The sequence below is a fragment of the Sceloporus undulatus genome, chromosome 6 (genome assembly GCF_019175285.1).
Source record: "Sceloporus undulatus isolate JIND9_A2432 ecotype Alabama chromosome 6, SceUnd_v1.1, whole genome shotgun sequence".
NCBI classification, from domain to species: domain Eukaryota; kingdom Metazoa; phylum Chordata; class Lepidosauria; order Squamata; family Phrynosomatidae; genus Sceloporus; species Sceloporus undulatus.
In genome coordinates this window covers 104,906,114-104,918,874 of record NC_056527.1, presented here as the reverse complement: position 1 = coordinate 104,918,874, position 12,761 = coordinate 104,906,114, and the positions used below count along the sequence as shown (strand labels likewise).

At 41.1% G+C, this 12,761-nt stretch overlaps 1 protein-coding gene across 2 annotated transcripts in view; it reads left to right on the top strand.

Moving 5' to 3' along the window:
* SYT5 (synaptotagmin 5) overlaps positions 1-11,682 on the top strand; it is a 42,204-nt gene extending 30,522 nt beyond the window's left edge. For both annotated transcript variants that reach the window (XM_042477276.1, XM_042477277.1), the window contains exons 3-9: positions 665-846; positions 2,455-2,574; positions 3,036-3,203; positions 3,906-4,073; positions 5,201-5,318; positions 7,736-7,869; positions 9,426-11,682. In XM_042477276.1, coding sequence (XP_042333210.1) covers positions 665-846; positions 2,455-2,574; positions 3,036-3,203; positions 3,906-4,073; positions 5,201-5,318; positions 7,736-7,869; positions 9,426-9,635 — 1,100 coding nt within the window. In that variant the 3' untranslated portion in view covers positions 9,636-11,682. The remainder of the gene's footprint in view (positions 1-664; positions 847-2,454; positions 2,575-3,035; positions 3,204-3,905; positions 4,074-5,200; positions 5,319-7,735; positions 7,870-9,425) is intronic.
* The last annotated feature ends 1,079 nt before the right edge of the window (positions 11,683-12,761 follow it).

Here is a 12,761-nt window from a genome sequence, read left to right as displayed (position 1 = left end):
GTTTTAACCTGCTAGTGGAAGGAGAGCATGGAGAAGCCAACTTGGCCATTCTAGAGAGGAAGTTCTCTATTATATTTATTTATATAAATAAAGCATGATGATGATGATGATGATGATGATGATGATGATGATGATGATGATGATGATGATGATGATGATGATGTCTGGGAGCAGCTACCAAGAAGGCCCCCTTCCATATTCCCACCAAATGAGGCTGAGAAGGTGGTGGGACAAAGAGAAAGAATTCTCCAGATGGTCTTATTGCTCTAATGGGCTCATAAAGGGAGATAGGGCTCTTCAAATAGCTTGGACCCAAGCCGTATATGGCTTTTATAGGTCATCACCAGCACTTTGAATTGTATCTAGAAACAAACCAATAACCAGTGAAGCTATTGCAACAAGAGAGCTGTGTGCTCATCCAATCCTTGCCTGCTTTCCAAGGCTGCTGTAAAGATCTTCAGAGAGGCAGGAAATATAAGTAAACATCATCATCATCATCATCATCACCACCGTATTATTATTATTACCCTGGAACTGGCATGATTTCAGTGGTTAGGGGTAAGCATAATATTCATAATGACCATGGTGGCAATGAATAAACAGTAGCTCTGCCCAAGAATCTGCTGCATCTTCTGTCTCTTCTTTTGGCTGTGTTCTGCTCCAGTACCACCCTGGGCTTTGGCCACGATCCTCATCGTTGCTGGCGTCCTGTTCCTCTGCTGCTGCTTCTGCGCCTGTAAAAAATGCTGTGGCAAGAAGAAGAAAGGAAAGAAAGGGAAAGACAAAGTGAAGGCTCAGATCAATATGAAGGAGGTGAAGGAGCTGGGCAAAAGCTACATTGATAAGGTGAGCTGCAGGACTTGAGAGGCTGTTTCTGCACTTGTCTTTGTGTCTCCAGAATACTGGTCAACCTATATCTTCTTCCGAAGCTCAGCACTGTTAGAGACAGTCACTGTCATTTCCCTGAGGGACCTCACAACAGATTGCACAATTTTTGCTTACTTTGGAAGCAAAACTTTGCTGAGGATGGAGAAGGCAAGCTGTCAGCTAATATATGTAGGAGCTGATAGAAAAAGAGACAAAACCTCAAAAAGTGAACTTCTCCACTTCTCCCATTCTACAATATTCATGAACATTGTCTCTTCAGGCAAGATTCCTCTTGAATTTAATTTTTAATCATGCTTACTGAGGAAGCCTGGTGCACGGATTCAACTCTCCTCCTGTTTTTGGGGAACACATCACAGGCTAAGTAATAGAATTTTAGCACTGTGTATCACTATACTTTGGGTACAATATTATAAGAATTGCTTTTGTTATTTCCCATGCAAGTGCTGAAGAAGACTTCATATGTCAAAGCATATTCAGTACACCAACTTCAGTTCTGTGTTTTACTCATGATGCACGATGGTAACATTATATATGTTTTATTTTAACTTTCAGCCTTAACTCTGTATTCAGTTATTTTGCAGTTATTGTACTTTCATAATCCCTGTTCTTGTTGGGTTGGACTGTTGTTGCTGTTTCCTTCCAAGCAGGTTCTATGACATTTCCTTCCAAGCAGGTTCTATGACAGTTTTCCCTCTCGATTCGCGGGGGATCCGTTCCCGACACCCTCACAAATCCAGAAACAAGCAGATATTTGAGTCCCCATTGGTTACAATGGTGGCGCACTCCCTTGCCATTTTGTCCCTCCCTGCTTGCCATCTGCGAAGTAGTGAGACGCGGACTCCAAGTCTGTGAATGGGGAGGGATGAGTGTACTCCATTTCCTGCTGCTGGTGGTGGTCTGATCAGGATCAGAGAACCTTTAGCAACTCCTTTGTCTAAAGTTTTCAGGAATGGCAGAAGATTCCCAATCATGGATCTCTCACATCATGCCTATTTTGATCAAATGGAACAAGATGAAAGGATATTTGTTATATGGCCTCAAGGAGAAAAAATATATATGCTAGTGTATGTGACCCCTCAAGGTCTCCTCGGGGGCTAATCCAACTGCCTTGTGAGGCAGCTTGTGAGGTTGGATGGGATGAGCTCTTGCACTGAGCTGTTGATTCTGAAATGTTCTAAGTATCTCTTTTATTAGGTGTTGGCTTTATCTAATCATCAGTATGGGACAAGGAGGAGGCAGATGTGTTAAACTGCATCCCCTTGCTAGGCTCAGCTTTATCTGGATCTGGTAGATGGGTATGTGGACAGCAGGAAAAGTTGAGTTTGGGTATCATTTGGAGTTTGGAATGGAGAGCTAAAAAGAAGTACTATACACTGAATGCTGACTCTGTGCTTGCTTCTGTGTCTTCATAAACTCTCATTGACTTATATGTTACATGCCTATACTTTTAAAGAGGAGGAGCACATTGTGTAGCATTACATAATTAATTCTTCTTTGTCTTTGATCCTAATGTCCTCACCACCATCACCATTGGCTGTCTTGGCCACTTTTCCCCTTTCCTTCTAGGTTCAGCCTGAAGTAGAAGATTTGGACCCATCACTGTTGCAGGATTCCAAAGAGGAGAAGCCCCAGGAGAAGCTGGGGAAACTCCAGTACTCACTTGACTATGACTTCCAAAGCACACAGGTGGGAATGGTCAATACTTGCCCACTTTTTAGATTAGAGCAGACCAGGTTAACCACTCATAAAAGGATAAAAGAGAGGAAATGCAGCACCCAAAAAGAATACCAAAAGAAGGCATCAATTCACATTATCTACATTTTTTAGTGTGAGTTTTAAATTCAGCACTCTAATTTAAATAGAAATATAAATTTAAGGTAGGGTGATCTAAGGCAGTGCTACTCAAAGTGATGGTTCCTGGACTGGGGGCGGAGGGGACATCAGATAGCCTGAGAAGCATTGTTCTGAGGTACAGAATTTATTCTGTAGATAAGGTTCAGCACCCTAGACAGTTCCTTTAAAATCTAATCTACAATCTGGAGTAGATTCATCACATCAGTAGTATGGAAGCCATCAATCACCACTAACTACAGTGTAAGGAAATTTCTTAGCTTCTAATGCTTGCTTATGTTCCAATCTTTCCCCAGCTGGTAGTAGGCATTATACAAGCTGCTGACCTCCCAGCGCTGGACATTGGAGGCACCTCTGACCCTTATGTCAAAGTCTTCCTGCTCCCAGAGAAAAAGAAAAAGTTTGAGACCAAAGTCCATCGCAAAACCCTCAACCCCACGTTCAATGAGTCCTTCACATTTAAGGTAAGGTGCCCTTTCTTTCCCTTCCCCTAAAGCTCCACAGATAACTAACGCTTTGCATTTTTTCTTCTTCTCAAGTATCACCTTCATTTTTAGCTTTAATCTTTCTCCATCCTTTGTGGATCCCCTTACCTCCATCTCACATCTCAGTCATTGTTATTCATTATTCTGTTTATTTCTATCCTTCCTTTTTTCCAGCCCTGAATTACAAGGTGACTTACAAAATTTAAAACAGATGCAGATTTTTTTTAAAAAAAAAGCTCACATCACTAAAATATACAGAAGTTAAAACAGACTATTAGTAGAATTAAAACAATTTAAAAACATATCTGTTAAAAAGCAACAAATGCACGCGATACATATAATATTGAAAATCTCTGCAACAAAACAAAAAAGGCTTCACTTGCTGCCAGGATGACACCATGAAGGAGGCCAGCCTAGAAGTTCTAGGAAGGGAGTTCCAAAGCCTTGGCACAGTAACCAAGGCCTTCTCCCATATCTCAGCAAGATATCACTATGGATGATACAACAGAGAGAAGGGCCTCCCCTTAAGATCTCCAACCCTGTCAAGATTATCTGGAAGAATGTGGATCTTCAGATAACTAGGACCTGAGCAATAGCATCTCAACTAACCCTTCACCAGCAACTCTCTCAACCAAGAGTGCCTGCTCTTCAATCCCATTATTTCTTGTGTTTGACCTTTAGGTTCCCTACTCAGAGCTGGGTGGCAAGACCCTTGTCATGGCCGTGTATGATTTTGATCGCTTCTCCAAGCACGATGCCATCGGTGAGATCCGTATTCCCATGAACACAGTAGATCTGGCACATGTGATTGAGGAGTGGCGGGACCTACAGTCAGCTGAGAAGGAAGAGGTGGGTGTAAGTGCTAAATGTTGGTGCACAGGCAAGAGCATCTACCTTTTTTCTGTAAATATTACCTCATACTGTTATGTGGCTGAGATAAGGTTTGAAGGACCCAACAGCAGATGTGGGAAACAATAACTGGATCCTGTTTGCAGGATTCTGCAATGGTGGATGCCAGTTCTGTGGATGACAAAAAGTGCATACTGGAGGGTTCTGCCACATGCTTCACCTTCTCTGAATATGGAGATCATCTCCACAACTTTCCCTATCAGTCTGGGCTGGCTCTGTCATTAGACAGAAACAGTGGTCTCTGCAGATGTTAGAGTACAGAAGTGCAATTGTATGGAGACCAGGGATAAATATTCCCACCCACACACCCAGGGCTTCTCTCATCCAGTATACCAAAATATCTTCCTCTTTCTCCCCTCTAAAGTGGCAACTGCAAGTGATGTCATGTCATTTTTTTGGAGGGGAAAAACTATTAGGGGTGCTGTGGGGTGGGTAGGACTATTTATTTATTTACATCCCCCTTTTCTCCCAGCACAGGACCCAAGGTGGTGTGTGTGTGTGTGTGTGCGCGTGTGTTGAGCATTTTCATGTGAAAAACTGCTGTTTCTTATTGAAACTGAGATTTGGAGACTTTGGGGGACAGACAAGAGGCTTTGGAGGTGGGGTCCAAAGGCTTGATGGATGGCCACAGTAATCCATTTTCACTGTCCTCCATAGATCTGCTAAGATAGACTCCTAACATTTGTCCCCCAGCAGCTGACTGACTTCTTTGAGGTACAGGACGGATGTTGTTTCACTCCTAGTGTGTAAGATTCAGCTGCTGTCATTATCAACTTCTGCACATGGAACCAGGAATGCTGTCTTTTTGTCCTCAGGCTGTGAAATGTCTACTGGCAACTTTCATGAAAGTGGGTGGGGAATGTGCTCTTGGGTATTCTCTGAATTCAAAGGAGCTATCCAAGGTGCTGGATCTATTTGGGGGACTGAATTCAGCACCTTGGGTAGCTCAGTTCAGGCTAAGACCCAGGATGGAATCATCTCATTTCTGACATGGATGCCACCAGCTTCTACCAAATATCTCTGGCTGATCCTGACTCTAGCTCATATTCTGTTCTGTCTTCCTGCAGCATGAAAAGCTGGGAGATGTCTGCTTTTCACTCCGGTATGTCCCTACAGCTGGGAAGCTAACCGTGATTGTGTTGGAAGCCAAAAACCTCAAAAAGATGGATGTGGGAGGCCTTTCAGGTGAGAGTGCACCTCTAAAATACATAAAGAGCCAGAAAACTGGGACCGAAATGCTCTCTATGGGCATTTTATTGTTTCTGCCATCCTCCTCCCAAGCTCTGATTTCCCCATTCTCAGGGTGCATATTCCATTAATACTTACTGTACATTATTCCTGTCACTAAAAATTTTTGCAAAAAGCATGGTATGCAAAGTCATATGATCATCAGAGCCCCTGTTAAGGCCAGGTGTTGCAAAAAGCAAGAGCGGAAAGAGAAAGGGAAGAGTAAAACAAGCAAACAAACAAAGAGACTTGATCTTAAAGTCCTTATGTCCCACCATGTTGAGAGAGAAGAGTCAGCCAGTATCAGCTAGGCCCTTCCATGTTGTTGGAACAGTGAATCCACCCTGGGCTTTAAAGGAAGTATCCAAAGTGCTGCAACTATTTTTGGAATTAAAGTACAGATGAAAACCATAGTGGCATCAAGACCCAAAATGATCTCAACAGATGTGAGAAGTGGACGAAAACAAATGAAATGAATTTCAACAGAGATAAATGCAAGGTGCTACATTTAGGCAGAGAAAATCAGATACTGAAATACAGACTGACATCTGGCCTGAGAGTAGTCCACGGATTCAAGCATTCACGGCTTGAAAATATTTTAAAAATATATAAATTTCCAAAGGCAAACCTTGATTTTGTCATTTTACATAAGGGATACCATTTTACTATGCCATTGTGTTTAATGGGACTTGAGCATCCACTGATTTTGATATCAACAGGGAATCGTAGAAACAAACCCCAGTGGATACCAAGGGCCCGGTGTACATGTGAAAATGATCTAGGGATCTTAGGAGACCACAAATCAACTTGCTTCTAAATCACCTTGCGATGTGGTAGCAAAAATAATAATGCAATTCTATGCAAAATCAACAAAAGTATAAGGTCCAGATCAAGGCAAGTAATAATACCAATTTATCATCAGATCTCATCTGGAATACTCAAAGTCAGTTCTGGGCGTTACTGCTTAAGGATATCAACAAGCTGGAATGTGTCCAGAGGATAGCAAACAAGATGATAACCAGGCTCTGTTAGGAGAAACTAAAGGAGTTGGGTATGCTTAGCTTGGAGAAGAAAAGATTGAGAAACGTGGTTATTGCCTTCAAATTTCTGAAAGACTGTCACATGCAAGATGGAATGAGCTTTATTTTAATCTGCTCCAGAGAATGAGGCCTAAACCAATGGCTTCAGATTTCAAGAACGGAGATGCTGTCTGAACATTTAGGAAGAACTTTCTGATAGTAAGAGCTGTTAGGAAGTGGAATAGACTACTGGAGAAGGTGGGCTCTTCTTTGTTGGAGGCCAGTGACCTAGGGTTAAAGGGCCATCAGTCAGGGAAGCTTTAGCTGTGGATTTCTTGTTAAGGAAAAAGCAACATGGGATATACAGTGAAAGAAATAAAACTTGTATGTGAGAGTCAGGATGACCCAGCAGAAGCAATTAGAAGCCACACAGGTGTAAAAGGTTATGCAATTTACAAGTCCTAAATGCCAAGGACAAAAGTGCAAAGTGGATAATTGAACACACCTGAGAATTGTTAAGTGGACAAGGCTGAGATGATGAAATCATTAATTATGGGATGAACCAAGAGAACCAATGAAAATGGTTGTACACGCCCACTGGGTGGAAACTGACAAGAGTGGGTGGTATTTTCCAATGACTATAATAATGGCTATGAATCCCAATGTATTTTGTGGGTAGTAGTGGATAGTTTTGGAGCTGTATATAGTAGAATAAGTAGATCTTTTATATAAGACTACGTAGTTGTCTGGTGTCTTGGGTGAAGCTACAAGAGCCAGCGGATCCGAGAAGTGTGAAGACTTCTGTGGAAGCAAGAGTGAGAAGGCTTGGAGAGTTTGTCAGGGTCTCAGCCATTCTCTGTAACTCTGCGCTTGAGCAAAGCTTTAACCACTGGCCAAAACTGGTCAGCGCCGTGCGTAACAAGGTGTGAGTTGACCAGAGGTGAAAGCTACAACTCCCATCATCCTGACATTTCTTTATCTTGGCAAGTGTTTGGACTAGAATATCCTTGAGACCCCATTCCAGCGCTACAATTCTGTGATTCCTCTCTTCTGGTTTTGTGGAATCCTAGAGTATCTAGCATGATGGAGCACTAGAGAGCTCTGGATAAGAATTCTAGATAGTTCTCCCTAAACCACAAATCCCAAGTTACACCGGATGTTGCCACTGTGGTTAAATTTAAAAATAGTGGTGTAATTGTATAGCATGAAATGGTTCCACAAAGTGCTGTCTGAAAGCACTTTACTCCCCATTCTCTTCTCCTGCTTCTCATCTAGTATAATATTGTTTCTATGACTCTAACGTTTCTTTCCCCCACATCTCTCTCTCAATCTCTGCTCCCCCAACTCCCATTCCAGATCCCTATGTTAAAATCCATCTCATGCAAGGAGGGAAACGTATCAAGAAGAAGAAAACAACCATCAAGAAGAATACACTCAATCCTTATTACAATGAGTCCTTCAGCTTTGAGGTGCCTTTCGAACAGATCCAGGTAAGCTTCTTTTGCTGGCCACCCATTTCTCTTGAAGGATGCTTATTCTGATCCAGAATATGGTGAGAATATACCCAAATTACTTCCATCTTGCCAAAAGTTGGCTTTGAATGTTCAAAACACTTGGATTTAAAAAGAAATGGTTTTTGCAGAGGCATTGACTATTTGATAATTTGAATGTTAATTTGTGGACAGGACCTAAGGCTGCACCCAGAACAATTTTAGTTATAATTTTGAGAGCTAGCATAGTGTAGTGGTTTCAGTGCTGGATTACAACTCTGGAGACCAAGGGTGACCTTGGGCAAGTCACACTCTCTCAGCCTCAGAGGAAACCTCTTCTGAGCAAATCTTGCCAAAAAAAACACTATGATGGGTTCACAGTAGGGTTGTCATGAGTAAAAATGACGTGAAAACACACAACAAGAAGTTATAATTTTATAGTCACAGAGGTGAAAATAATCTTAGAAAAGGGAGTTCCATAATGATAGATCTGTTGCACATTGTGTGTGTGTGTGTGTGTGTTTACACACACCTTCAAGTTGTCTATCAGCTTATGGTGACCACATGAATTTCATAGGGTTTTCTTAAGCAAGGAGGTGATTTTACCAGTTCCTTCCTCTGAAATATAGCCTATAGCACCTGGTATTCGTTGGTGAGCTCCCATCCAAGTACTAGGCAGGGCTGACAATGCTTAGCTTGCAATATCAGATCTGGTGACTTTATAGTGTTTAGGCCACACTCCCCCCCCCATTTATGTTCCACATTCAAACAGCTCATGAGCTTTCAATCAGGCCTTCCACCAAGCTATAGAGCATTACATCCTTCCACATTTTGACTTATGTAAGAAATGTAAGTCTTTGTAGATTTGCAAAATGACACTCAGTAAAAGCTGTTACATAACAAATCAATTTCTCTCTTTTCTCTCTCTTTTTTTTGGGGGGGGAGGGGGTCTGTGATAATGGTTTGGCAAGTTCTAGGACATGAATTAGCAGAATACCCATGATCCCAATCTTTTGAAGAGTGCCTGGCTTTGAGGAACTAGAAGGATAGATGCCCATGCATGTTTGGTGTCCCAAGTTCATCACAGTTCATTACTTAAAACTTTCCCATCTTAAATTGGACATTAAGGACCAGACTGTTTGGTGGCAGTCTGGGGCCTGATGCTATTGCACAGTAGTGAGGAGAGGGTATAGTTTTCAGCAGAAAAACTGTTAGCTTGACCTGAGTTTTAAAGACTTTTTCATACCCACCATTATTTCCCTACAACATACTCTCCTGCAATATAAGCAGAGATTGGATGGCCATCTGTTGGGGATGCTTTGATTGAGATTTCCTGCATGGCAAAGGGTTGGATTTGATGGCCTTTGTGGTCTCTTCCAACTCTATGATTCTATGAATATAGCAAACATGCATTGGGAATGCAGGAAAGGGAAAGCAAATCTGAAAGCAGGAATTGTAGGATGGCTCAGAAATGGTGAAAGGGAGAAGGGTTAAGCCCCATCCTCCCACTTATCACTTCCTCTGAGATCATAATCCCGTTTCTTCTCCCTTTACAGAAAGTCCAAGTTGTTTTGACCGTCCTGGATTACGACAAGCTGGGCAAGAACGAAGCCATCGGAAAGGTCTTTGTGGGCTGTAATGCTACAGGCGCAGAGCTTCGCCACTGGTCCGATATGTTGGCCAACCCTCGGCGACCCATTGCCCAGTGGCACACCCTGCAGCCCGAAGAAGAGGTGGATGCAGCGGTTGGCATAAAGACCTCTTGATGCCCCTTTCCTGTCGGCCGAATTGTCTGGCAACAGTTCTGTCTCCTGTCCAGAGCGCATGGGAGTGTGTGGGTGAGGCGCCCCTGAAAATGTGTGTGTGGAGAGGGGAGCCTGTGAGCCTGTCTCTTCTCTCAGAGCCATTACCTGTTGAAAAAAAAATCTTCCAAGATTTAAAAAAAAATCCTGTTTTTTATCCACTGTGTGAAAAAGGAAGGAAGCTTACATAGTAGTTGGAGACAGGTGAGAGGTTTACTACAGGTTTAGTGTGAAGCTGACAATGCAAATTTTGCAGGTTTAGGTATTTTGGTTTCAGACATGAGTCATTCTCCTTACTGTTTGACCAAAAAGAAACCCTTTAAATTATTGGATAATGTGTTACCATTGCCACAGGCCTCAAATAAACCTACTGTTTATTCCTTTTAACCTTTGCTTATACATTACTGTAGATTTGCGACAGGTGTCTTTAAATGAAACCATTTCGTACACATTTAGGATAATGTTCTGCGGTGCCATGTTTGAAAACTAGACCTCCTGTGGAAATCTGTTGTAAACAATGTCAGCAGATGTAGCTACAACCGGTTTACTAAAAAATTGCAATGTTTCCTTTAATTACATTAACTATATAACCTTGGGCATTGTGTTATGATATTGCTCTCGAAAGTACGGTGCAAAGTTAAAAACCATACCGGAAATGTTTTAAAACGTGTTTAGAATAAATGTTTTAAAACGTAGTTAGGAAACGAAGATTTTCTGCAACTTGAAAATGGCTTTTCTTTCTGACCAAGATGCAATTTATATCCACTTACGTGGTTTGGTATTTCATTCAAAGTAGACATATATAGAATTATATCATACAATAACTTTACAGCTTTGGTCTTTGTGTTGCAAAACACTTAAAATTTGGGTTTTGTTAGCAAAACCAAAACACTGTTGACTTAGGGTAAGACTTCAAAATATATTGGGCACGAGCTTAATATACAGGACTCTAGAAAGTGTGTGGTAGTATATCCAAATTATTTTACATTGCAAAATGTTCACATACCTATCTGGCATATAAAAACTAGCCATCATTTGCAGAACTACTGTGGATGTGTTTAGCTGCTCAACTAAATCTTAGTACACATTTGGAACTGAGTTTCTCCTGCAAGATCGCCACAATTTTTTTCACTTTTGATCTTAAAGCGTAGAAGAGCGTTAAACGTCCATCAGCCAATGTCTTAAACTGTTCGTATCTAGCTTATCCTACTTTCTAGTGATCTAAGTTAGACTTTTATAAAAGTTTGAACATAGCCATTGACCAGTTTTACAACATTCGCTTTACAATGTATTTATTAAATGGTTGATATGGATATTATAGAAAATTTGCTATAAGCTTTATGTAGACCAGTTAACTACCGATTTCCTAGTGTTTTACTACCCAACTTGTAATAATTTTGCTATGTTAAAAAACAAGTTTACATTTTTGCTACAAGCTTAAGACTGGTTTATTATTACAACTGCAACGAGTTTGATGTTTGTTAGCAAGCAGTTTGACACATTTTATAAATGACAGAGCATTTATCCAGATGTTTATTCTAGGATTTACAGCTGGTTTACAACTGTTTTACACAGGCTGAAAAATGTTTACAATCCATTAACCTTTGCTGTGGAAACCTTACAAGACAAACTGGTTTTACAACACATATTTTGTAACTCTATAAGTAATTCTCTACATGACTCACTAATATGCCGAATGTTTATTTAGTAAGTAAATTTACAACAGGAACAATGTCGTTTTAAAGGATTTCCAACCATTTAACTTCAGCAGAGCTGAAATTAAGGTGGACGCATTTATATGAAAACTTTAAATATTTGAATTCCAATTCCAATTGTAGTCAGATCTCAAAAATTAAATGCAAAACATGAATTCTGGATACTTTCTGAGAAGTTTTTGTGTCAGACCAAATAGCTATGCAGACTGAGGGATTCTCAGAGTTGTATCCCAAAAGTAAATTTAGGCTGCATCCACACTGGAGAAATGACCCAGTTGGCACCAGTGTGACTGCCCTGGCTCAAGACTATGGATTCTGGGAGTTGGGTTTGTTGTGGGGCCCAGAGCGGCTCCGCTCTGGGCCCACAAACAAACTCCACTCCCGAATCCCATAGTCTGAGCCAGGCAGTTACACCGTGCCAAACCAGTATTTCTCCAATGTGGCTAAAGCCATAGTCTGTTTCATACTTTCGCAGTGGTTCAAATTAGAATCATAGATATTAATATGGGTTTTTTCCTCATTCACCAATATGTTTACAATAGCTTTTGTATCTGCATAAAGCTGAAGTTCACCCAAGTATTCAATCCATGGAACTCGGAGAAATAGACCATTAGATTGCAGAAATGTCTTATTCTTGTGATTTTCAGACGAGGTCCAGTTTTCAAAGAAGGTGCCATCCATATTTGGGACACGAAGCAATCCAAGCTAGATAATATACCTTTCTAATGGCATTTCACCTCCTCCTGATCACACCATAACTATGGAATTATAATTCTAGAGTCCCATTCTTTTGGAACGATGTCTTAATTCTCATCATCACCTTCCTCATCTTCATCAATAGCTACAGCAGAGCCTTTGGTACAATAAGAACTTGACAAGTCAGCTCTTATATATGTTCCATTGGTTCAGTTGGTCTACTCTCTTTGGGATTACCAACTACATTCAAGCCTTTTCCTCTTTGCCGAGGCACAACAGTATTATGTTTTTGAAATCCTTTTTGAGAATGGGAAGTTTCAGGATCTTCCAATATACTCCTTTATATGTCTGCTCAGAAGTAAGCCTCACTGAATTCAATGGCACTCAGTCCCAGGTATGTAGCTAATAGGGTCACAGGTTTCATTGCCTCCCATTCTAGTTTTAAAATTGCTCTGGAGTAGTAGGATATCTAGCTAATATTCTCCCATCTTGGCACAGTCATCCATTTTACCACCATTTCCCCAGATAGAGTTGCCAGATTGAGAACAGAAGATGGCTTCTGTTCCTTTTATGGTTGTGTAGAGGAGGGAATTTCAGTAGATGTTGCTTGTCACATAACCTCTTCTACATAACTATTAAAGGGATGGGAGTTGTTGCCAGTTTCCTATCTGGCAACCCA